The sequence below is a fragment of the Triturus cristatus genome, chromosome 6 (genome assembly GCF_964204655.1).
Source record: "Triturus cristatus chromosome 6, aTriCri1.1, whole genome shotgun sequence".
Lineage (NCBI taxonomy): Eukaryota > Metazoa > Chordata > Amphibia > Caudata > Salamandridae > Triturus > Triturus cristatus.
Window position 1 is genome coordinate 1,644,112,416 of NC_140589.1, and position 27,471 is coordinate 1,644,139,886.

General features: G+C 46.3%; 1 protein-coding gene across 1 annotated transcript in view; it reads left to right on the top strand.

The window, feature by feature from the left end:
- The window catches only part of LOC146821754 (endogenous retrovirus group PABLB member 1 Env polyprotein-like), a 137,523-nt gene that overhangs the window by 49,986 nt on the left and 60,066 nt on the right, over positions 1-27,471 (top strand). The window contains exons 3-4 of the mRNA XM_085612798.1: positions 4,260-4,448; positions 5,574-5,636. Coding sequence (XP_085468924.1) covers positions 4,260-4,448; positions 5,574-5,636 — 252 coding nt within the window. The remainder of the gene's footprint in view (positions 1-4,259; positions 4,449-5,573; positions 5,637-27,471) is intronic.

The window sequence follows — 27,471 nt, forward strand, 5'->3', positions numbered from 1 at the left end:
GGATACGGCGTTAACTTGTCTGGTCATTGAGAGGGAGGAGTCCAGGATGAAGCCCAGGTTGCGTGCGTGGTCTGTTGGCTTGGGGGCGGTGCCCAGGGCTGGCGGCCACCAGGAGTCGATGGTCCCAGGATGAGGACTTCTGTCTTGTCTGAGTTCAGTTTCAGGCGACTGTTCTTCATCCACTCGGCGACGTCTTTCATCCCTTCGTGTAGGCTGGTTCTGGCGGTGTCGGGGTCTCTGGTGAGGGAGAGGATCAGCTGGGTGTCGTCGGCGTAGGAGATGATGTTGAGGTTGTGTTGGCGTGCGATGGTGGCTAGAGGTCTCATGTAGATGTTGAAGAGGGTGGGGCTGAGTGAAAAACCTTGCGGGACTCCACAGATGACTTCGGTGGCCTCGGATCGAAACGGGGGGAGGCGGACTCTCTGTGATCTTCCGGCGAGGAATGAGATGATCCACTTCAGTGCCTTCTCTTGGATGCCGGTGTTGTCGAGGCGACGCATGACGCCCTTGTGCCGGAAGCCTGGAAGCAGGCGAAAAACCTTCCCCTTTTAAAGAAGCCTTCACTGGACCCATCGACTCCTGGTAACTACCGTCCTATCTCACTTTTGCCTAGTCTGGCAAAGGTGTGTGAGAAGGTGGTTACTAGACAGCTTACCGAGTATGTTGAGGGTGCGGGTCTATTGCTCAGTTGGGATTTCGCGCTTCGTATAGCACGGAGTCTGCTTTGGTGGAGGTCTCTGAGGCGATTAGGGAGTGTGTGGATGCTGACGGGAGGGCAGCTTTGGTTATGCTGGGCCTCTCAGCGGCATTTGATACGGTACCCCACTCCTTGCTTCTTGCTAGTCTCTCGGAGATTAGCATATCCAGATCCGCCTAGAGCTGGCTCAGGTCCTTCCTGGATGGCCGGACACAGCAGGTCTGGCTACCACCATGCGCTTCCGCACCTCAGCCAGTGGCCACTGGTGTCCCACAGGGGTCGTCCCTTAGCCTCCTTTTGTTGAACATCTATGTCACCACACTGGTATATTTAGCGGAGGGGCTAGGGGCTACGCGGATGACACCCAGCTTCTGTTTTCTTGGGGAAGGGATGATGCTTTGGTCTCCTCTGCTCAACAGTGTCTAGCCTCCGTCTTCCACTGGCTGGCTCATGCACAGCTTAAGTGCAATGAGGAGAAATCCGAGATCCTGTTGTATGGCAAATTCCCCGCCAACTTCAGAGAGACGTTGTGGCCTCCAGGGTTCCCCTTGCCATATGTGACGGGGAATTCGGCTAAGAACCTGGGGGTGTGGTTCGAGGAGAATTTAACTTTCTCGACCCAAGTCAAGAAGCTGGCTGGGACTTGCTTCGGCATCTTAAAAACTTTGAGGAAGTTTCTCCCCTTTCTCCCAAAATCTGCGAAGGAAACTGTCATCTGGGCTTTGATCCCCTCTCGCTCCCATAGACTATGCAAATGCAATGTATGCTGGCTTGACGGGTTATCTCTTGAATAAGCTCCAGGTAGTACAGAATTCGGCTGGCAGGCTCTTGTTGGACCTCTCCGGCAGAAGCAGTGTGTGTCTGTATCTGTGATCTTTGCACAGGCTTCCTGTTGAGGTTCGGGTAAAATTCAAGATTTTGACTATTGCCCACAGTGCCCTCCATGACCTGGGGCCCATCTACTTACAGAAGAGGTTTTCGTTCTATGCCCCTGCGAGACTACTGCGGTCCTCTTCAAAACTGTTGGCTCAGATTCCCCTTTCACCCACCAAAGGCTGGAGGGTTCTCTCTTGCCCACAAAGCTGCTCTGGCATGGAATGCCCTGCCGTTGGCCTTACGCAGCATTCATGATTCTTTGACTTTTAAGAAAAAGTTAAAAACTTTCCTTTTTTACCTTTGTCCCTTGACCTTTCAATGCTCGCGCCGAGACACTCTTCGGAGTAGCTGTGCGCGTTATAAACTTATATAACATAACATAACATAACTTAAAGGTTAGGCTATGCAAAACATTTCTCTGATGTGTTTTGTATACCATCAGGGCTACGAAGTTAAGGAATCCATTGCTCTTGTGGAGCTCAAGTTTCTCGATGATCCCTGGCCCAGTAGGCATCTTTAGCATTCTCTGCAATTGCTGCCACGATGGGTCATGCCTATGCATTGAGTCAGTGACGGATGGCTCAGTGAACAAGGTGGAGACTTACACGTTTTTCACCAAATTTGTATTTTGTCACTCTCATTAAGAAGTTTCATTTCAGGCACACAATCATGCATCCCCTATGGGTTTCAGGTGCCATGCTGTCTGCCTCATTTTTTTTATCCACAAGCGTTTACAAACAAATGTTACATGGGGGTGACAGAGAGTGAAACTTCACATGGGTCCACTCACTCCGCATTGTACGGCCAACAAATGCCAAAAACACACACAGGACTTAGTGGCATAATCCACTGGATCATATAATCCACATATCAGCAGTACAGATGGAGTAGTCTTTGCTGCTGACCTACAGAGGCCATGGATGAGAAAACATGAGGGGTCATGTGCCTCTGGGGCTTATTTACAAGCCTAATCCGCTGCCAGTGAGTCACTTTTTTGGACGCACTGGCAGAGCAGAGTGCCGAACCATATCTATGAGGCCACGCAAAGCCACTTTGCGTGGCTTTTCATGGCATCTTAAATATAGAGTAAGGCAAAGCAGAGCAAGTTGCCGCTTTGCGTTACTCTGCATCAAAGAAGCGTTACATAGGAGTTGCAGTTGAGGATCCCATGCAACACCCATGAATTTAGATGCATTCTCAGATATAAATTTTTCCCCCTTTCTATGCGTGCTGCATTCTGCAGCACACATAGAAGGAGTAAATGTCTCAATTGATTGTTTTTGTGCAGGAAGGTGCACTTACTGCACAAAAGCAATCATTCCTACAATGCAGATACCCTTGCACCATGGTGCAAGTGCGCCTGTGTTGGCACTAGACATACAATTGTGCAACAGTGCAGTGGAAGAGGACAGGAAAGCACTGTATCTCATGGATACAGTGCAATCCTGCCCATTTCTTTTGACACAGGGCATCGCAGCAAAGCGAGTTGCTGTTCTGAGTGGTGTGATAAAAATAGAACCCAAAGATACATATTTGTACAGGATAGGTAACATATTTCCTATCTCCATGTGTTGTTACTCTTGCGGCAGTGTAGCTACAATGTACCATAGAGCAAGTGTTCCTGTGTCATGAAGAACATTGTGTGTGAGAGCAGTAAGGGGCTCTTTTCTGCACCTACCAAAAAGTAGAATTATGGGAGTATTTGTGTGTGATGCATTCATGCCTAGTTTGGGGATATTTAAATCTTTGCTGACAAGGCAGATGGACATAGCTAAGTTAATGTAGGATTGTGGCACAATCCATGGGTGGATGCATGGATATAGCCCTGATTGACCCATGGGGGCCTGCATAGTGTAAGGCAAGGCAAGACATTGCTATGTGTTGTCTTTGTCAAAAAATGTTTGGTTGCATTGGCATACAAGGTGATGCAAATAGACCCTCATCCCCTTCCCCCACAGGTGGTTTTGCAACTAGCAGGAAAGCTTTGTGTAGGCTTGCATTCTCAACGCAGGGACAATTTCATCCAACTTGAGGTAAGTACACATGCAATGTAAAAGAATATCATATTATGTTAGGACATGTAAGCATAATTGCACAAGTACAAACTTACCTTCCACATGTGGAGCACAACGTCCATCTTCCTGTATATCATTTCCTATACGTCATAGCCTGTATTTCATTTCCTATATGTCATATCCTGTAAGTAATTTTCTGTGTATATGTGTTGATCTCCCTCCACATGGGGAGTTTCCGCACCATGTAAGGAACTTCCGTCCCGCATTTGGAACAGACACTGCGCAGTCAGAGCAGCAATACTGCACTCGGGCGGAGATCAACACAAGCGCGCAGGAAATGACATAAAGGATATGACATGCAGGAAATGACATATATGAAACTGAAGGCAGCTAGTTTGAGATGATTCTGTGCCACCTTCTCCACAGAGATGCATCCTCCTCCATCCTGCTTCTTTTTTCACCTATACTGCCCCCAAAGTGTCTGAGGGTCTAGATGAGAAGGCACCCCCCTTCACAAAGAGTGAAGTAAAGATCATTAGTGATGAGTTGCTTGCTAATCACCTTCAGTAGCTTTATGGGAGCACTGAAACACAGTTGAGCAATGTATTGCACGCCCAATTATGGTGGACATTGCCACATGCTATAGTGAAGTGGGGGTGTTTATCCGGCAGGGCAAAATGTGCAGAAAATGTTGGAGGACCTGAGACACTTGGCCAGGACAAAGGCCCAGGACATCATGTGTGTGTCCTTCCAACCCCATTCACAGCGACCCTGCATGACCCCACTGAACTTGATGGTCCTACAGGTAGCCTGGCCGACCTTCCATGCTCATCTGGAAAGGTTTGAGCAGCCAAAAGATGGTAAGTACATGAACTGTATTATTTTGTCATGAAATTTGATGTTTGTGGTGAGTGTGATGTCCTGTCATGTGCTGTTTGCAACCTTTAACTTAACTTGAGTCATGGCCACAGAAAGCATAAGGTCTATGCATGAATAGATCTTTAGGAATATTTTTTTCGAGGACTCCTGGTACACAAATGGGTAGATTTGCATCACAAATGTATTTCTAAGATGCAATGTGGGTGGACTTTCATGACTCTTGAATAAAGGACCTTATAAAAGTCAAATGCTATGGTGAAATATTTGGATTTGACACTGATCATTGCTAGCATGACAGTTTGTAATGTTACTATGTTGTATCATGCATGCATTTTGTTTGTGTTGTTTCACTTAGTTAAAACTTGCTACTTGAACCACATCTTACTCCATATGATACATACAAATTCAATGTGTACTAAATGTGCACATCTTCTTAACAATGTCATGTATGTCAATGTCAAAAACATTTGTAGCAGTACTAAGTAAGCACATATGAGTTGCAGTGTGCTGCACAAAGCATTCTTCTAATGGAAACGTTGGCTTTATCCATGTACAGAACCTGATGTTCCCATTGGTAAAATATATTTTAATGACATGATTTTTAGCATTATATTTAAGTGCCTGATTCACATTGATTAAATCACACTTTAGTATAAGATGCATTTTGCTTTGCTATTACCAATATGAGGGCTGATATTAAGTTTATGACTGTGCGGACTAGGCAGTCAGGGCACAGAACTCCACATATAAATTGATAAACCTGGCTACACAATTTTGTGTGAAGATCTTAGCCCCAACTATGTATTCTGTGCACTTGTTCATTCACTATTGATTTGTATTTTGGGAATAATGATAAAAACTTCAACTTATACTAAGTGGAAGTTTACCTTTGAAAATACTGCAGACAATACTGACCATGTCTGTCAAATTCTACAATATCTGAATTCTTTTTTCACAAAAAAGCCAAATCACACATAATATTTTTTAAACTCACATATTATTGCTTACTTAGGTCAAAGCACAACAATGACAGCAATTGCTTCATCTTTATTTTTTAACTTTGCTTGTATTCAACACCTACATAATTATTCATTTGCATTTTTCAGTGGACCAGGCTGGCCAAGGGACATCACTACAGGACCATATGCAGACCAGTACATCCTCGGCTCGTAAGTGGGCATGTCCTCTCTACACCACCAGCAAAGAGGAGGGAGAACAATCACCCACTAGGGTACTTTATCCACCCAGAGACTGAAGAGCATAAGAAAAAAGAATCCAGATGGAAAATGAGGAGGTTGGGGGGAATAGAAAGGGAATCTACCAGCTAGGGAGATGAAAAAGTTAGTTCTCCTCATGGGTCACAAGATTAACCATCTACAATGATGTCCGCAGAGCTGCCCCAACAAGATCTGGGTCTGCAATTCCATTCCATTAGGGCCTCCAGCTACCCCCCCTGCCACTACCCCCCTTCAAAGTGGCCACCAAGAAGAGCAAGAGTTGAGGGAAACATATGCCCTGACACCCCTCCTGTGTGCCACTATCTCCTCCATGCGTGTTTGTACCTATGGTTGAACTCCAGGGGGTTAGGATTGGGATTGAGAATGCCAAGACTGTGTTCTCTTCCAGGTCATTTGGGATGAGTTCTGGATGCTCCTAGAGACACAGTCTAGGCAGGTTGATTCAATGAATGTCTTCATCATCAACTTGAGTGGTGCTATATTTTCTGTATTAGCCCCAAGACACGCCCAATCTACTGTTGTTCACCAGCCCTCTCTGTTTCCCCTGCACCTCTTGTATTGTCTCTTCCTGTGGGGTGTCTGGTCCTGCTGAGTCCAGCCAAAATTCGTCCACATGTGATGTTGATTTTCACATCACAGTAAAAGATGAGAGTGAGGATGGCCAGTGACTGTATCCCCCTGAGCCTGAACCCTACTTTCAAAACACAATGCGCAGAGGTGGCCAGCATGGTTCGTGGGTGTCAGGAGGGTGCGGGCCATGCGCGGGGGCGGGTTGTGTAGGTAAAACTGTAAAAAATGATTAAATAAATAAAACCGCCCCGGTCCTGTGTTTCTGCCTCTGTACTCTGAAGCTCAGGAAGCACAACAAAGGCTACCCTCACAAATCACAATGCTGCAATGCAGCGTTGTGATTGATTTTGAGCGCCCTGGTTCGATGCGCAACCAGGGAATGAGGGCTGGGCTTGTTATCCATGCAGGCTGTAACGCAGCCTGCATAAAGCACGGGGAAAGTGCTCATGACTGGTTTGAGCGGCCTGAGAGGGAATACCACTTCTCCCAAACCCTGCTCCGAGAACAGAGCAGCCCCGATCACCCGCCCACCCGCAAAGCAACAGGAAACTTAAAATGCTTATAACTCAAAATTATTATAATTTTATGTTTCCATTGCAGGGCACTGCTTAAAAGCAGTGGGGCGACACTCCTCTGCCATAGCAGAGGAGCCGCCCCTGACCATGCGGCTTGGAGAGCGGGCATTGTTCTTTAAGTTGACTGTGGACTCTTGTGTTTGGACAATGTTTTGGCTGTGGACTATTTTATTTGGTTCCTTGTATATAGACTGGTTCCCCTGACGGTTCCTGACACGTTTTATTATGTTGCCCAACCACATAATAGTTCCCTTGCCCTGTCTGCCAGAAGTCTTTATTTGAGTTCCTTTCTCTCATTTCACCTGACAGCTTATTTTTAAACTTTAGTAGAAATGTTCTTTATTTATGTACGTATATTGATATTTTTCACAAAACATGTCTGCAATTTATTTGCCATAATTATAGTTGCATACGATGTGGTTAATTGTAAATCTGTAGGGGTTTAGCATATGCTTTCAACATGATGCCTTGTAACACAGATGTCCAACAGGTCAACATGCAGTACTCACAAACATGTATATAGAAATATATGTCCTACAACAAAATGAATCATCTAAAAAAACATCAAAGTCAACTCATGATAGGGGCACATATTTGTATATACATATGTTGAGTTAGAAACATGTACAATAGTCATGAGGGATATCTTTCACAATTTTGCAATTGCCGGGGTGAGCATTCTGGGTGCATGCCAATGTGTGTGTACATGTGTGGCAGTTGCCTGTGCAGGTGGATCAGTTGGCTCTTCTGATGGAGCTAGTGGTTGTAAAGATAGGGGGTGGCTGTACAGGTTGGGGTGGGGGTTGCTGTACAGCTGGGGGTGGCTGTATAGGATGGGGTAGTTTTGCAAATGAGGGAACGCCTTATTGAGATAGCGTTGGTGCTACATGTATGCCAGCACAATATGAAGTACAGGAGGTGCAGCACACGCATCTGGGGCCCCTTCTGTAATATCAAGTGCTCGGGGCACACAAAGTGGGTGTAAGACAGCCCCAGGTGTTCATATTACCATTTTGATGCATTCATTTTTATGTAGTTGTTTCCTTCTGCAAACCTTTCTAAGGTCACATTCTGGAATCAGGTGTGGTCTGCAGTATGGAAATGAAAAACTTTGCTGGTGGTCTGGATCGACGCTCCCTTTTGTGAGGAGTGGGATCAACAGTTGCAGGGAATGGGGTGGGTGACAGTGTTTCTACTTGTGTCAGGGGCTCACTTTAAGAGGCTACAGCATATGTACTTGGGCCAGATGTTGTAGGACCACAGACAGGGGTAGACGGTACTTGGAAAGTCCTGCACATATGTGTGAGAATGTCAAGCAGCACCCAAGCCAGGGACCCCATATTGGAGCTGAGATTCTCCATCTGTACATTGTGCTCCCTCTTCAACTGCTTCATGTCCCAGAGCGCTGTGAGTAACTGGCCCATCATGTCTTGGGTCTGATAGAGGAATCCCAAGACTGGTTGATGGTGGCCTGGCTGAAAGTTAACCCAGTGGCCTCACTTTGCTGGCCCACTAAATCCCATCTATGACCCCCACCCATACTACCCTGTGACCTTGGCCTAGTGTGCCCCATCCCACAGGTTCCTGGCTGAACCTGAAGTGGTGGTGGTGTCAGGTGAACAGCGGGACTGGGAGCTCAAGATTAGGGTGATGTTGCTTTGGACACAGCGAGTGGAGGTATCCATGGCCTGAGATGTGGTAACACCTGGGGTGGAAGGTGGAGGTGTGGGCCTAGTAAGACTCACTGGAGCCGCCTGCCCAGGCAGACCAGATGAACCAGCCAGCTCCTTATCATCCAGACTTACAGGACTGGAATCCTCACTGAAGGTTTGTTCCTGGTGTAGAGTGGAGCTCTCCTCAGTGGCAGGTGTTCGCCCACGTACTCTCGGTGTTGGACCTATTATACATGAAAAACTACAATTATTAAAAGTCTAGATTATACATCAAATGTGTTTAAAGCCTAGAAAGTAGCACTCTACAAGGAAAAAAGATATTTAACATAATGATTGTACGTTTCAGTGGTATTATAACCAATAACAGGGACAGTTCATCAGAAAAATAGGTAAAAAGGTGTCCTGAAATTAAAATAAAAGAATGAATTCTAAAGTACACATTAAATTCACCAAACATTCGAAAGAACACAGTAGAAAGGAGAAATGTGAAATTCAACCTCCCAAAGACTAGCATGCAAAATACCTGACTATTACGCAACATAGAATTATATATGGCATTAGGCATCATACAAATATTGCAGAGTCAATTAAAAAAAAACACTTCATTATACAAATTTACATGCCTTACACTTTTGAAAAACAAACAAGATGATGGACGGAATGTTGCACATTGGCAAAACATTCACCCCCAGTCACAGATCTGGGTTTAATCCATCGTTATTTTGCTCACCACACCACCCCAGTTCAGACATGGCAATATGCAAATCAGTCTTGACCCTGTGCCTCATGGGAACAGTCCAGCCCGAACTGCCAAGCCATGTCTTCCCTGGACTGGAATCAAGCATCCTAGGACTGGTTTCGGGGATTCACCTCTCTTCAGCCAGGATAGCTTGAATCCAGTGGCGTAGTGAGCACGGGACCCACATCTGGGCATACCCTTCCCACATAGGGCGAAAAGCAAAACAAACAAGATGATGGACGGAATGTTGCACATTGGCAAAACATTCACCCCTAGTCACAGATCTGGGTTTAATCCATTGTTATTTTGCTCACCACACCACCCCAGTTCAGACATGGCCATATGCAAATCAGTCTTCACCCTGTGCCTCATGGGAACAGTCCAGCCCGAACTGCCAAGCAATGTCTTCCCTGGACCGGAATCAAGCATCCTGGGACCGGTTTTGGGGTTTCACCCCTCTTCAGCCAGGATAGCTTAACTCCAGTGGCGTAGTGAGCATGGGACCCACGTCTGGGCATACCCTTCCCACATAGGGCGAACAGCAAAACAAACAAGATGATGGACGGAATGTTGCACATTGGCAAAACATTCACCCCCAGTCACAGATCTGGGTTCAATCCATCATTATTTTGCTCACCACACCACCCCAGTTCAGACATGGCCATATGCAAATCAGTCTTGACCCTGTGCCTCATGGGAACAGTCCAGCCCAAACTGCCAAGCCATGTCTTTCCTGGACCGGAATCAAGCATCCTAGGACCGGTTTCGGGGTTTCACCCCTCTTCAGCCAGGATAGCTTGACTCCAGTGGCGTAGTGAGCACGAGACCCACGTCTGGGCATACCCTGCCCACATAGGGCAATCAGCAAAACAAACAAGATGATGGACGGAATGTTGCACATTGGCAAAACATTCACCCCCAGTCACAGATCTGGGTTTAATCCATTGTTATTTTACTCACCACGCCACCCCAGTTCAGACATGGCCATATGCAAATCAGTCTTGACCCTGTGCCTCATGGGAACAGTCCAGCCCGAACTGCCAAGCCATGTCTTCCCTGAACCAGAATCAAGCATCCTAGGACCGGTTTCGGGGTTTCACCCCTCTTCAGCCAGGATAGCTTGACTCCAGTGGTGTAGTGAGCACGGACCCACGTCTGGGCATACCCTTCCCACATAGGGCGAACAGCAAAACAAACAAGATGATGGACGGAATGTTGCACATTGGCAAAACATTCACCCCCCAGTCACAGATCTGGGTTAAATCCATCGTTATTTTGCTCACCACACCACCCCAGTTCAGACATGGCCATATGCAAATCAGTCTTGACCCTGTGTCTCATGGGAACAGTCCAGCCCGAACTGCCAAGCCATGTCTTCCCTGGACCAGAATCAAGCATCCTAGGACCGGTTTCGGGGTTTCACCCCTCTTCAGCCAGGATAGCTTGACTCCAGTGGCGTAGTGAGCACGGGACCCACGTCTGGGCATACCCTTCCCACATAGGGCGAACAGCAAATGGAATCAAGCTATCCTGGCTGAAGAGGGGTGAAACCCCGAAACCGGTCCTAGGATGCTTGGTTCCAGTCCAGGGAGGACCTGGCTTGGCAGTTCGGGCTGGACTGTTCCCGTGAGGCACAGGGTCAAGACTGATTAGCATATGGCTGGGTTCAAACTGGAATGGCATGGTGAGCAAAAAAACGATGGATTTAGGCCCAGATCTCTGTACTGGAGTGAATGTATGACATTGTTCTGCATTCTGTCCATCAACTGTTGTCTTTGCATTTGTCACCCCGAGTGGGACGGGTATGCTCAGACGTGAGTCCCGTGCTCTCCATGCCACTGGAATCAAGCTATCCTGGCTGAAGAGGGGTGAAACCCGAAACCGGTCTTAGGATGCTTGGTTCCAGTCCAGGGAGGACCTGGCTTGGCAGTTCGGGCTGGACTGTTCCCGTGAGGCACAGGGTCAAGACTGATTTGCACATGGCTGGGTTCAAACTGGAATTGCATGGTGAGCAAAAACACGATGGATTTAGGCCCAGATCTCTGTACTGGGGTGAATGTATGACATTGTTCTGCATTCTGTCCATCAACTGTTGTTTTTGCATTTGTCACCCCGAAGTGGGACGGGTATGCTCAGACGTGAGTCCCGTGCTCGCCATGCCACTGGAATCAAGCTATCCTGGCTGAAGAAGGGTGAAACCCCGAAACCGGTCCTGGGATGCTTGGTTCCAGTCCAGGGAGGACCTGGCTTGGCAGTTCTGGCTGGACTGTTCCCGTGAGGCACAGGGTCAAGACTGATTTGCATATGGTTGGGTTCAAATTGGAATGGCATGGTGAGCAAAAAGACGATGGATTTAGGCCTAGATCTCTGTACTGGGGTGAATGTATGACATTGTTCTGCATTCTGTCCATCAACTGTTGTCTTTGCATTTGTCACCCCGAGTGGGACGGGTATGCTCAGACGTGAGTCCCGTGCTCTCCATGCCACTGGAATCAAGCTATCCTGGCTGAAGAGGGGTGAAACCCGAAACCGGTCTTAGGATGCTTGGTTCCAGTCCAGGGAGGACCTGGCTTGGCAGTTCGGGCTGGACTGTTCCCGTGAGGCACAGGGTCAAGACTGATTTGCACATGGCTGGGTTCAAACTGGAATTGCATGGTGAGCAAAAACACGATGGATTTAGGCCCAGATCTCTGTACTGGGGTGAATGTATGACATTGTTCTGCATTCTGTCCATCAACTGTTGTTTTTGCATTTGTCACCCCGAAGTGGGACGGGTATGCTCAGACGTGAGTCCCGTGCTCGCCATGCCACTGGAATCAAGCTATCCTGGCTGAAGAAGGGTGAAACCCCGAAACCGGTCCTGGGATGCTTGGTTCCAGTCCAGGGAGGACCTGGCTTGGCAGTTCTGGCTGGACTGTTCCCGTGAGGCACAGGGTCAAGACTGATTTGCATATGGTTGGGTTCAAATTGGAATGGCATGGTGAGCAAAAAGACGATGGATTTAGGCCTAGATCTCTGTACTGGGGTCAATGTATGACATTGTTCTGCATTCTGTCCATCAACTGTTGTTTTTGCATTTGTCACCCCGAGTGGGATGGGTATGCTCAGACGCGAGTCCCGTGCCCTCCATGCCACTGGAATCAAGCTATCCTGGCTGAAGAGGGGTGAAACCCCGAAACCAGTCCTAGGATGCTTGGATCCAGTCCAGGGAGGACCTGGCTTGGCAGTTCGGGCTGGACTGTTCTCGTGAGGCACAGGGTCAAGACTGATTTGCATATGGCTGGGTTCTAACTGGAATGGCATGTGAGCAAAAAAAAAGATGGATTTAGGCCCAGATCTCTGTACTGGGGTGAATGTATGACATTGTTCTGCATTCTGTCCATCAACTGTTGTTTTTGCATTTGTCACCCCGAGTGGGACAGTATGCTCAGACGCGAGTCCCGTGCCCTCCATGCCACTGGAATCAAGCTATCCTGGCTGAAGAGGGGTGAAACCCCGAAACCAGTCCTAGGATGCTTGGATCCAGTCCAGGGAGGACCTGGCTTGGCAGTTCGGGCTGGACTGTTCTCGTGAAGCACAGGGTCAAGACTGATTTGCATAAGGCTGGGTTCTAACTGGAATGGCATGTGAGCAAAAAAAAAGATGGATTTAGGCCCAGATCTCTGTACTGGGGTGAATGTATGACTTTGTTCTGCATTCTGTCCATCAACTTTTGTTTTTACACTTCTGAAGTCAGCAAACTTTGTTTGTGATACACATGACATCAATTCTATAGCATAACAAGGTTAGTACAACATAGAAATTTACACATTAAGACATTTCAGAACTTAGAATGGGCTATTGATTGACACATATATTACACCTTAACATGATTTCTCATTGTACTGCCTATGTATTGTGTTCCTAGATTTGTCTTTTGCAGGCATTACCCATTTCCTGTCTAGTCTTCAAATCCATGTTGCTCAAATCTGTTCTTTCTTCCCAGTCTTTGTCCTTCCAGGCTTTAGGTACCTCCTTGTTCCTCTCGAATTCCCAAATCCTAGCAAAGATGAAGCTTTCCATAATAAGGCCTAGTCTCATGAGTTTCTGACAGAGGCCCTCTACCTTACCTTTTTGCTACCTGACAGATGACACTGCCTTTCACCTACACAAGTAGAAGATCTATGCTCTTCACGTGAAGTGAATCACTGAAATGTTTTGAAATCCGCATAAGTGTGACATATGAGTTTTGCAGCCCCAAACTAAATAACTTAGGAATTTGAAAATGCCATGCTGCTATGCAAGTGGATTTTGGTCAGTTTAAGAAAAGACAAATAATGATCCCTTTTAATAGCTAGACAATTGCATCAATAGGGTTTTAGCTGTCCTGTATACAAATACCAAGCTTCATCCAAAGGCTCTAGCCTTGATTATGAGTTAGGAGTAAACACATGGAAAGATTATATGCATATGTTTACCTACAGTGTGCCAAACCCCTTTGAAAGAGAGCAATTGTGCGGATACTGTGCAATGTTCCACAATATATTCCCTTTTCTGAGAAGTTTAAATCACTCATTTAAAGCACAATTTTAGCACTCGCTCTGAATCCGGGACTTTATGTCTGGCTGGGGCGGTTTAGGCTTTGGGGTAGGTAGAGTAGAGGAAGAAAGGGAAGATTTGTTTTGAAAGGCTTTTGCTGTAGTAGCCAAAGCAGTCATGCTGTTCTATCTACCAGCATTAGCGACTGCTAAAAATCAGGTCCAATGTTCCAGCACCTGGCAAATCCATGTGTGGGAACACACTCGAACAGTTGTGGCTAGGCGAAATGGAATTCCATACAAGAAGTCAACTACACTTGACTTATAATCATAGCATATGTAGAAGTTTAGAATAACCTACAGGACCCCTGGCTTCCTAGGGTAGAAGCAGAACTGAACTCTGCTACAGCTGAACAAGGTAGCCACAGGGTTAGCAGCCCTGTTTACTTTTTTCACTTCCAGAGAGAAAATCCAGAGTCTTCTCCCATGGCGAAGGCTGCATTTAGCAGTTTTCACTGCTTCCTACCACCATGTTTTCTTGGCGGTGACGAGCAGTGAAAACTGACCTGTAATTCTACCCATCTAAATTGGGTGGGCAGAATGACAAGCTCAGCTCCGACGACCGTTACTCCACAGGGCCATCAGAGGGGATTTTTCACAGTGGAGAGAGTTGTCTCTGCTGTGATTAATCCCAAGGTGTGCCCGCAAAAAATTTGGTGGGATGGCCCCATTCTTTTTTTTATTTTTTTAAAAATTGTTTTATGCATTTTGACAAGTACATTTACATACAAATCACAACATCCCTCAACACCCCAATCGTCTCAGAGGGGGGGCATTCTTGATGGTGAAGATCCTCTGTTCGGATGGAGTATTCTTACCACCAAGAATTAAATCGGGCCGTAAGAGCCTGTTTTAGAATTTAGCAGACTGTTTACTCCATCATAAATATAATGTATAGCCCATTTGCTGTATTACTATTACTACTGGATATAATGCATTTGTAATACGGCGGATGGGATATCCGTCATATTTGTGATGGAGTAACTTGTCCACCGAACTCTGAATCAAGCCCTGAGTCATTTCTGTTCTGCATTTATCTCTCCCCTAATATCTTTATGTAAACGCTCCATATTTACAATAGAGAACATATTTTCATTGACTGAGGTAGAGTGAAAGGCTGATATCCTTGACAATTTAAATGATTATTACCAGGTTTTACAATAGATGAGGTGTTAGCTTCTGCTCAAGTATTAAAAAGCTTTGTCTTAGTTCATATCATGCTGCATGGGTAAGCTACATCAGGGGTAATGGGCTCATGTAGCACTTCACATGATTGCGTGGGTACTCCATCTTGACCAGCTGCTTAGCCTCACTTGGAAATTTGAATATCCCCACCACCTTTGTTAGATGTCACATTTCTGGTCAAGAAATGATTGGGAAAGTCTTGAAAGACCTGCTTAAATTCATTGTGCTAGCAAATAAAATTAATCTCTTTTTCTGCGTATCAGCAGTCCTGCGCAATGTAAAAATAAGCCTGGCTGATCATTCATTCATAGGCTCCCAATTAAGAGCAGAAAAGCTAAGCATCCCGCTAACATTTTGTCAAAAGCATAAACTTGTAGAGATTTGATTCTGTTTCTTCATATTACTGGATTTTACGTCTAGTTGGAAGGAAACTACGGATGATTAGAGAGAGGTAAGTGGCTCCTCCTTAATGTGGGTGAGTAATATGAATGACTAAGAAACTACCCTAGCTACTTCTACACCTGATGCTTATATGCGGAAGGCAGCCTTAATATAATTTTGCAGTATCTTTCTACTCTTAAGATGCCAACAATTTTTGATGGATGAAAGCGAACGAATGACAGATGAGTAACCTCAAAGTAATGTAAACATTGGGCAGAAATGTTTCTGCTGTCAATTGTGCATCGTGTGAAGAAAGAGACAAGAGAAACAAACAAGAAACTAACATAAAGTACACAGTTCAAAAGCATAACATCATTCATCTGAGGCTTGGTCTGTTAGATCAAGTAATTTCTAGTTCCTTTTCCTTCATGCATGATGGGATTTGAAGGGCTTTAATGATTTATCAGATGTTCATGTTGTTCTTTGAACAGCTGGTGTAATAAGACAGCAGAGCATAATCCTCGCTTCTGGACCTGGAGTAGGGTTCGACTCAGGCCACACTGGACAGGATCCTGTGACACAGTGGGACAGCACTAACCAGGTAAACGTCAGTATGGCTACTGCTCTGGATACTTTAAAGCATAGCAACAAAACACCTTTTTAACCCTTAAATAGGAGCTATACATATGTCCTATGAATATAGAAACTTTTCAGATGTCAGTGGTTTTCTTGTAAAAGGAGAAGAAAATTGACCTCATGTCTTTAAAAGTCCTCGGACAGTGATGATCCCAAATTAACATAATCAGGGTAGATACACTCATAATTTGTTCTCCAAGTACTTAAATGTACTTAACAGACAAATATTAGCACCAATACGAGTTTATCATTTGAACTTTCTCTGAGGTCCTTAGATGATTGTGTCTTGACAATTAGATTCCCCTGAAGGGTAACTAGTAATTCGCGCATAAGAAGCACCCATGTTATCAGCACTCTGGCCTGAATCGAGGAGACTCTAACATTGCACTGCTTGCCTTCCTCATTCCTCGTGTGCTTTTGTGTCCCAACTGAGAGTTTTAGCAGAAGCCACATCTAGCAGCCTCCTGCAGCTATCTTCAATCACAGCAATTGCTGGGAAGACAGGGCCAACAATCTGGAGGTACAAGAGCATCTTACAGTCCTTGCACCTCTTGTCTTGCCACAGATGTCCTCCCCCCTTTACCTGTAAACGCCTTCATTAAATGACAGAAACATGGTGTCAGGTGTGCTGGCATGTGCAAATCCATGTAAACAACATGTTTGAAACCACTCCCTCTTACGGCTCACAGTGTCACAGATTTACTGTTTGACTACGAGCTGTACCCATAAACATTTGCATTCTCTTTCAGTGTCACTATAACCACATTAATGCTGCTTTTACTACTATAATCATTAGTGCCATTGAAAAGCATGCTTTAGTCAAACTTCCATTTTCCATCCCTCCCCTTGTGCTCAGGCTCAAGGCTCCAGTGTCTGTCATTACCAAGTAAAATAAGATGTTCAGGTACAAGGGCCTTTAATTAGAGGAGATTGGGCAGCCCACTGGGCCAGCTGGTTAGCTGATTCTATGGTCTCCGACCCCTAGGCAAAGAACCAACCATCCTCTTTAGCGATATGAATCTCCAAGCCTACAGTGAACCCACCAGATCAGTGGCTCCACTGTAGGATCAGGAAAATACTGAGTCGGTCCAATGTAATTTTGGCCTCTCTCTGCATTTTTGTTGTTTAACTTAACTAAACTATCAAAGTAGGAGTTCGTAAGTGTTTTTGTTTTTTTCAAAATACCTTTTTTTATGTACATCTATGCTGTCAACATCTATTATATCAAAACAGGGCTTGAGGACAAAAAAACATAATGAGCTTAAAATGTTAGCCCATAACTATACAACGCATTGTGTTAAGTCAATTCTACCATCCCATACGCGGATCGTCACCCACCACCATGTCCAAGTTATTAATATAAGATTGCCATCACCCATCGTCTTGTATTATCGGAGTGAGGGGCGCCATATAGAGGCCTCGATATTCCTCTCACCTTTTCCAGATTGTGGGGTGATTTTGCAGGTATTATCTGGCTTTAAATATATGGAGCTCCAGTCCCATACAGAAGCCCACCCCCGCTTTCCCTTCTATTGTGGGAGGGAACAGGGCCTTCCAAGCTCTGGCTATATCTCTTTTCGCCAGAGTGAAGCCCAAAAATAGCAGATGTTGTTTGTATCGGGTGCCACCAATCCCTTCTGTGATGTGTGATAGGGTTAGTTTCAGTGACATAGGTATCTTCCATCCTAATACCTCGGCTAGACATGTCATGACCACTCTCCAGAACCTATTAAGAGTGATACACTGCCAAATTGTATATATAAAAGTACCCTCGATGTTGCCACAGCTCAAACATATAAGGTAGGTTATTAGTTCTGCCCTCCACAGTCTATCTCTGGTGAAATATACTTGATGCAAGTGTTTGAATTGGATTAATCTTAATCGTGCGGCCGCAGCCACGCCACATGGGGATTCCAGTGCCTCAGCCTAGTCGTCATTCTCCAGGGGACCCAAGTCTATTTGCCAGGACTCACAGAGCTTATCTAATGTGGTTGGGATATTTGTCACTAAAGACTGGTATATCTTTGTAATTTTATGGTCTCCCAAATCTCCCATGAATACTTTGGCCACTATTGGATTGAGCTCAGGTAAGGCCTCAAGATGTGTAATATAAGGAGTCAGCACATGACGAAATTGTGGGTATTTGTAAAACTGTGAGTGTGCATGTCAAACTCCTTTTGGAGGTCTTGAAAAGAGTTCAGTGTTTGGCCATGCATAACAACTCCCAGTGTGGAAATACTGATGTTGTTGCAATCCCTAAAGCCTGACATTGTGGATAATTGGGGATAGAGACCATTTTGCCATAGGGGTGTCTCTCCCGTCAGTCAGCCCCACCATCCTATTCAGTACAGTGATTACTTCAGGCCCCGACCACCACCTGTGTAGCCGGCGGCAATAATCGAAGCTCTCATTTCTTTTAAAGGTAGGAGTGGGGAGGTATGTCTCCCATCAACCAGTGTTCCAACGTGTACGCCCAGTCTCGCCTGTCTCTATACCACCACTTGTTTAGTTGCAAAAGATGAGTGGCTGCATAATATGTCTGAATATCTGGGGTTGCTATCCCTCCACAATACGTGACTGAAAGCATGTTCTTTGTGCGACTCGGGTAGCGCCGTCTGCCCAAAGGAATCAACTCACCGTTGTATTTACCTGTTGGAACCATGCAAGCAATATCAGGAAGGGGTGGGTCTGCAGCTGATATAATATACGGGGGAGGGAAACCATCTTGAATATGGCCAATCTCTCCATTATAGACAGTGGCTGGTGCGACCACAACTTCATTTCAGCCTGCACTTCAACCACACAGGAGTAACGTTATTCTCCCATGCTACAGGTTGGGAGGCTGACAGGAACACACCCAAGTATTTAAAACCCTCTGTGGCTATCTGCACGTCTTTAGACCATGTGCCCATTTCACTAGCATCTCGCAGGGGCCAGAGGATTGATTTACGGGTATTCATATATAGTCCTCAGGTCTCACCGAAAATTTGCATTATTCACAGCAGTCTTGGTCCTGTCCCATTGGGGTCGGTGACGAAGAAGAGGACATCATCTGCGTAGAGTGCTATACGATCTGAAATCTCTTTAGACCACTCAAAGCCTCAGACCTGTGCATCCATTCTAACCCAGGAAGCCAACGGTTCCAGGGCCCTCACAATTGGAGATGGGTACAGGGGGCATCCCTGATGGGTGCCATGCCCAATAGGAAAGGCTTGGGAGACTGATCATGCCACCCGAACTGAAGCTGTGGGGGCTGTGTACAGCAGTTGTATACATGAGATAAATCAGGGACCAATATTTAATCTATGCAAAAGTGCAAACAGATATATCCAGCTCAGTGAGTGGAATGCTTTATCGATATTGGCTAATGATAATGCAGCTGGACCGTCTAGGTGATCTATTGCTCCAATTGCATTGTGGACACAGAGTATATTATGGCGAGTAGCCTGATGAGGAATGAAACCTTCCTGATCTGGATGTACCAGATCTGCCATATATGGCAGAATCTGATTTGCGAGAGCTTTGGCCAATAGCTTGGCCTCAACGTTCAATAACGAAATGGGAGGATAGGATGCATGTTGATCAGGAGGTCAGCCCAGCTAAATAAACACTGTAATTTCTGCATGCCGCCAATCAGGTGGGAGCTGTCGCTCTTATGAGGCAGGTAGTGTGTGCCCAGCTGAGGCTGGAGAAATTTGAAGAATTTGCACAGGAAACCATTTGATCCCGGTGCTTTGCCAGAGCATACGCCCAGGAGGGCAGTGCCCAGTTCCTCAATGGTAAGGGAGGCGTCTAATTCTTCGAGTGCTGAGTCAGACAGTGCCTTCCGAGGCAAGTCATCTAGGAAGCGCTGTATCGTGGATTCAGATAGGGTTTCGCTAGGGGGATACAATTCCGTAAAGTATTCTGCAAAGCTAGAGGCAATTTTAGATGGGTCAGTTAGCACTCTGCTATCGGTGGCCTGAATATCGGGTATGTTGGCATACTCCATGTCGTAATGTGATCAGTTTATCACCCCATTGGTATATTCTGCTATGGGAGTCCAGCCATGGCTGCTTAGCCTCATCCAGCAGCACTCCAGCATATTGTTGTTGTGTAAGGAAGAATTGTCGGCGTATCTGCTTTCCGTCCTCCCCTCTACCCCGCCGTTCCAGTTCTATAAGCTGAGCCTCGGTTTTGATCAGCGCTTCGCGGCGTTTCTTCCGCTGAGCAGTGCAGTAGGAAATGCTTTGAAACCAACCCTTAAGGGTTGGTTTCATAGCTTCCCATAATGTCTCTATCGACTCCACTGACCCAATATTTTGTGTGAAATACTCAGCTATTGCTTGGTGCATATGTGATTTGTAGTGTTGTTTTTGCAAGTGCCAAGTTGAATGATGCTAGCAAAAGGCAGTTTGATCAGTGCCCATTCGCAATTCAAGCACCACTGGGGAGTGGTCTGATAGGCCCCATGGCAATATCTCAGCCTTCGCTATTCAATAAAAGTAATTAGTGGGTAGGAATATGTAATACAATCGGGAGAATGAGTAGTGAACACAGAAGTAGTATGTGTATCCATGATCTGTAGGGTGTAGTTGTCTCCAGGTGTCCACCCATCACATCCCATCTACCATGGTTTGTAAGTGTGACACAAGAACTACCCGCGACCTTCCCTCCATCCGCCACCTGTCCTGCATCGGGTGTAGGCAGCATTCCAGTCACCCCCGATAATAGTTAACCCACCGGGTGTCTCCTCTAGAATTATCATCAGGCGATCCACAAAAGACCAGGCCAAAGGGGGAGGGGCGTATTGACTACCTAGGACAATTTGCTCCCCATGGATCATGCCTAAGATAATGATATATCTGCCTTGGGGATCGGACCAGGATTTAGTGTCTACAAAAGGAATCCTACGGTGTATCAGAATTGCCACACCCTGGTATCCTCTGGTGAAACCAGAGTGAAAGAATTGTACAAAGCCAAAACAGGAGAGGCATGGTATTTTGGCACCCAAGTGGTGGATTTCCTGCAATAACTGGAGGTCCGCTTTGTATCGTTTAACCTGGCAGAGTATGGCATTTCTGTTTATCTTGTCTAAGATGCCCTGCACGTTCCAACTCACTATCCAAAGTCCTCCCCTGGGGCCTGCTATCATGTCAATTGACATAGGATCTGGTGTGTCTGGATTCTAGAATTGGACCTGTGGCTGGCATCATCTGTGAAGATATCATAAATAGGATGAAGAGACACAGCACAAACAGCAACTTAAACAATCCAACACCACCACCCACCCTCCCTCCCCAATACCTCAAAAGAGTTGAAGCATCTGTCATGGCTGAGGTGGAATTCCTACCCCAAAGGGGGCCGGAATCGTACCTTCGCCAATGGATCCCCATTTACTGTCCCTAAGACTGAATTAGTTCCTTGTCGAGATGGATGATCTCTCTAGGGGTTTAACTCGCATAGTTCATCACCATCTGCTTGTACTGGATATTTTACTTGGCCCTCAAACGTTGCACTGTGAAGTTGGCGATTCGCATCGGATCTCGTCTGCTCTCGAGTGAGACTTGCTGTGGGTCTTGGATCTACGCTGCGATCTCTGGTTTTGTTTTCCTTTAAATGTATTGAGATTATGTGCTGCATCTCTGGATGATTAGTCCAAATCATGTCGCTGAGGCGTATGTGGTTTCACAGCTACTGTTTCGTCCGTCCAAGGAAACACCTCCTCCGGTGTTTCAAAGAAGAGCGATTGCGATTGATAGGAGACCCGTAGGCGGGCCGGAAATAGTACGTCATAAGGGATCTTCAGGTCGCACAAGTTGGCCTTGGCCGCCATTAATGATTGACGGCATTGTTGCACGAGTTTAGTATAGTCTAGATATATTAGTAGATGCTGTGAGGCATAGAGGAGCGGATCTTTCAATATGGCCTGTTGCAGGATGACATCTCTGTCGTCAAAGTTCATGATCCGGGCAATTATAGGTCGCGGCCTGGCACCCGGCGGGGGTTTCTGAAGTAAGGCCCAGTGAGCAAGTTCCATAATAAAGCATTGGGACACAGAGTTAGGTGAAAGCCAGTCTGTTAACCATGTGGTGAGGAATTGTTCCACATTGTTCCCTTAACAGCCCTCTGGAAAGCCCACCAATCTGAGATTATTTCTGCGGACCCTTACCTCTGCATCCTCCACTGTGGTCGCAAGGACCCTTGTGAGGGATTCCAGTAATAATACTTTTTTCTGTAGGGAGGTAACCATGTCTTCAACACTTGATATTCTCGTTTCCGCTATTCTGTCAGCCGCCTTATGTAGGTCTTGGCGGATTAACATGACATCCGAACCCACTGCACCAACCTTAGCCCCCAAGGTATCTATCGACTGGGTGATGGCGGCCTTTGGTGTGCCCCACCGCGTCCGACGCCTGTTCCCCGGCTCCCGTATATTGGTCTATCACGCTCTGTTTGGTGCCCTGCATCTTGTCGCGTATCATATTTGCTGCATGTGGGGGGCCCCTCGGGGCAGGACACCCCTCGGTCGCCACCGGTGCGCAACATGACCAGGCTGGCGGGTGGCAATGCTTACCAAGGGCCAGAAGACCCTCGGGACAGGACACCCCTCGGCCGCCCCCAGTGTGCAACACGACTTGGCCGGCAGACGGCAATGCCCATCAAGCGCCAGCGGTCACAGCAGTGTCCCACGACCCCCGGGGTTCCGATCTATCTTCGGAGGCTGGGGGTAAGCGAACCACGCACAAGTCGCACCGGATCCTAAACCAGACGCTTCCACAAGCTGACACCCCTCCAATGGGTACCCCAATTGCAGCCCTCGCTGGGCCTGTAGTTGTAATAGCACTGGCCCTGTCTTCTTGGGCACTGAGTGCTGGCCTGATCAATTGGTACGGACCTTACCGGGACCGGGCCCCCTCCTCACCTCAGTTTTGTCTGCTCCTTGACCTCAGTTGCCACCCACGTCCACTGAGAGCATCTCAGTGGGCCTTTGCTGTGGCTCACCTCCAGTAGATCACAATGGTAGGTGTGATGCTCACGTGTGCCATCCTCTATTCACTGCCCATGCTCAGCACGCCGCCGCCTCAACGCTCAATGTTCCACTGCCCTCAGCATAGGTCCAGCCTCTCCTCATGGGCATCAGCACTGGCCTGGCGTGACCGACACCCGCCCCTGGCACCGCGATCTGTGTCCGTAAACGGTCAACCACCCACCCGGGCAGGTCCACATCGGGGTCCTCCTGTTCCTGTAAGCAGGTCCGTGAGCCCGCCAAGGCTGTCGGTGACCCCCGAGCAGGAGCGGACAATGGGCAGCCCAGCCGCAGCGCAGGCCTCGGATCGTCTGCGCGGCCGACGCAGCAACTTCACCGATGGGCCGTGTCCACCCAAGGTCAGCAGTCTCTAAATACCACGACTGGTGCCTGATGATGGTATGATCTCTTCGTGGGGCAGGAGGGTAGAATTCGAGCCGATGGGACAGGATAAATAGAAGGATAAATTTCGGGCTACGGAGCTCGCCTAAGGCGCGTCCGCCATGATTGGGCCACTAGGCCATGCCCCTCCTTGAGTTTGGAAGTGTTCAACAAACTCTCAATTGTCCTGTGAGTAGTGACCATTAATGCATTTTTGTGCCAGTGATCCCCATGCCTGCCTGGGTAGGGACATCTAGATATTTACGTGCCTTGAATAGGGCAAAGTGACCATCAATGTAAGATAGAGGCCCTATGGCAGACGTGTCAGATTCTAATAGTGGAGCCAGCAGGAGTTCCACCATTAGAAATCCTGCTGTTTTCCCACCTCAAAAGGAAGAGGGGAACTATGAGGTAGGCGTATAGGGCATCTGCCTCTTTATGGCAAATTTGCCACATCCACCAAACACTACGGGCCCCATTTACAAAAGAAATGACATGGCGCTGCGCAGCAAGATATTTTGCTGTGCCAAGTGGCATCATTTTAAAAGCACAGGCATGTGAGTTGTTAAGAGCAATACGAAGCATCTGTGTTCTTCCCCTGTGCTGGTGCACAATTGGATCCCAGTGCCGGCGCAGGCACCCTTGCATCATGTTGCAAGGGTTGCCTGCGTTGTAGGGATTATTGTTTTTGTGCAGGAAGCATGCATAGAAAGAGGAAAAAAAGAGGGGAAATAAAAGTATATCTTCCCGTTGTGCCACTCCTATGCCTCACCTGGGGAAGGTTAGGATTCTGACGCATTCCCAGCTTTAAATCTGGGAATGTATCAGGTTCCATGGATGTAACATGGGAACACCCACAGCAACACCCATGGAATGATTCTTTCACGCAGAGTAATGAGTGAAAGGGGCGCATATTTACAAGGCCATGAAAAGTCATGCAGGGGGACTTTACATGGCCTTGTAAATATGGGCAGGCACCCCGCGCCACCGGTGCATCCAACAATGTTGCGCAATGGTCTTGTAAATGTTGCCCTAAATGAACTCATGGGTCTTTTTTTGTTGGAGAAGAGAGTGAAAAAAGGTCCATATTGCAGGTGCAACTTCTTCCTATTCTGTTTCTGCTATTGTTTGCACCCATGATTTCCTCCTTAGCAACAGAGAGGAATAATCATGACGGTAGATTGGATGTAGCACTTCCTTCTCTTCGCTGCACAGATGTGCTGGGCACCATTTATGCCACATTACACACATTATCCAGAGACGGTAGAAGCCATTATGCCAGACCATGTCACATTAGTGGTTGTCTTTTTGGAGTTGGGGGTAGCACTGGCTACTTTCTTGGCAGCTACATATGTTTTTGGGCAATTCAGATAATATCTAGGAATCTTGGCTCATAAAATGCAGGATCAGAGCAGGAGTTCTGCCTCATTTTATCTGTAGAAAAATTTGTTACGATTTGGATATTGATAATGCAATCTATGGCAACTACTGATTGCTCTCTGTAATATTCATATTTGCATTTGCACTAACAAGAACTACCTGTCTAGTGTTCTCAAATCTATTAAGCCTGAAAATAACCTAGTCACCCAACACACCCATGAAGAAGCATATGCACCTTAGCATTGTAAAGCAAAGCTCCAGGCTCAGATCCTGGGGCCATCGCATCCCGCATATAAAACCACGGAATCCAGTGGACAAACTGAGCAACAATGCAGATCAATCAAGACAAATAACTGAGGGTAATCTAGCTCCCTAACTGATGGACCACAGGAGATACATTGAGGAAAAGCTACTGAAAGTTCGAGAAAGATATATGTAGCCGTCACTGCCCCTATAATGCACCCAGGACCTCAGTAGGCACACGAGAAGAAACGTGGAAAACTCAAAGAATGTATCTCTGCCCATCGCATGACCCTTGGCGCTCCCACAGCCCTAGCAGAGAAAGTATAATCAGCCCACAGGGGAATCATTTAGAAATATGTTTCTATGAATCTAAAGTAAATTACCTGTCCCAATGGTAACAGTTAGAGTTAAACGTATGGTACAGATTTCCGTTCAGTTATCATGTGGATTATTCTGAAGGAAACAGATACACAAATAATCAAGTTATAAAGAGATTTCTATATTCCGTAGATATGATAAAGGGTGTACAACACAAAACATTCCACCATCCATGAACCATGTACAAGTCAGTGATGCAAACACACAGGTCACTGAACACAAAACATTCCATCATCCATGAACCATGTACAAGTCAGTGATGCAAACACATAGGTCACTGAACACAAAACATTCCATCATCCATGAACCATGTACAAGTCAGTGATGCAAACACACAGGTCACTGAACACAAAACATTCCATCATCCAAGAACCATGTACAAGTCAGTGATGCAAACACACAGGTCACTGAACACAAAACATTCCATCATCCATGAACCATGTACAAGTCAGTAATGCAAACACATAGGTCACTGTATGTAAAGTCCACTCTTTGTTCGATTAATATCAGTCCAGTAGGAAAAGTTTTTCATAAAAGGACGAAGATCCAGCGATTTTAAAGAAAGAAGTGGACTCGGACGTCGATGTTTCGGTCTCCAGTGTCAGTACAATGCGAGACCATCCTCAGGACCGTGACTGATAAAAATTACAAAACATAAAATAATTATTTACAAACATATGTCTGTACATTTAGGAGGGGCGTGAGATGGCAATTGTGCAGCTCACCCATGTTCGACTGCAAACAAACCAAGTTTGATTTTGAAAATGAAGGACTTAAGAGAGTCATACATTCTGAGTAGTAATTAATGTTGAAACATCCACTCTCTGTTGTGCCCCCTGACATTAACACACATGCACAGACCTCTATATGCCTTTTTCCAGAGATATGACATTTCTCCAGTCTGACAATTGAAGATGCTCATTAGGTGCAGCTCATTAGGGCCACAGTTTTGAACCTGGTGACACAGGGCAGCACAGCTAATCACCTTCCTGCACTGCCCTGCATCACATAGAAAGGGCAGGAATGCACCAAACTTGTCCAAAAAGATGCATTCCTGTCCTTTCTCCTTGTGCTGTTGCAGCCTGGCACCAACACAGACACCCTTTCATGGTGCAAGGTTGCTTGAGTTGTAGGCAGGATAGATTTTGTACAGGGAGGGTCACCTTCCTGCACAAAATTAATCCTTAGAGGCCTCTTTCTATGTGTGCTGCAGAATACATAAAAAGAGGACAAAACAAGGAGAAGTAAACATTTTTCTCCTCGTTAGGCCTCTCCTGGGGAGGTGTATCTTTTGGCGTATTTCCAGGTTTACCAGGTTGGGCAAATCTGGGAATGCATCAAAATCTATGGGAGTTGCAAGGGAACACTCACTGAACGCCTCCCTTTCACAGAGTAATGCAACACAATGATTTGCGTGACTTTATACATATGACTTAGAGGTTCGAGTCTTGCTTGTACCATGCTGTGTGGTGCAAGCATGATGCAAAACCCTTATAAATATGCCCCTTAGTGAGGGTGTTAACCAATATTGCAACTTCGGTGGGGACCACATGGGTGGGGTTGGGAGATTATGTATATCCCAGGGAAGAGACATGGGACTATAAATGAGTGCAAGAGCAGCGGATCGGGATGGAGTACAGGAAGGAAATAAACATTTAAATAAACATCAAATTAGGATGATGAGCCTTCTACACAGAGCACAGTCATCACAAATTTCAACTTTTTCCACCACCTATATGCTGAAACTAAAACCAATGATACCCATCCCACCTCATCTCATTGACATACAGCACTACAGATTGCCAAGATGATCTCATGTCCATTTAGCATTACAGATTGTAAAAATGAGGCTCCTCTTACCAGCTATCCGTAGACCAGAGTAGAGGGGGAGAGCTGAGTCCTGTTTGAGGGCTAACTTGAAGGGAGAATTCAGTCATGACAACAGGGCCTTTGAAAACAGACACCTGTAGGGGCCCCATCATGGAGCACAAAGTCGTCTTTAATAGACCACTGCCCCTTAGTCTATTCCATCTTTGCTA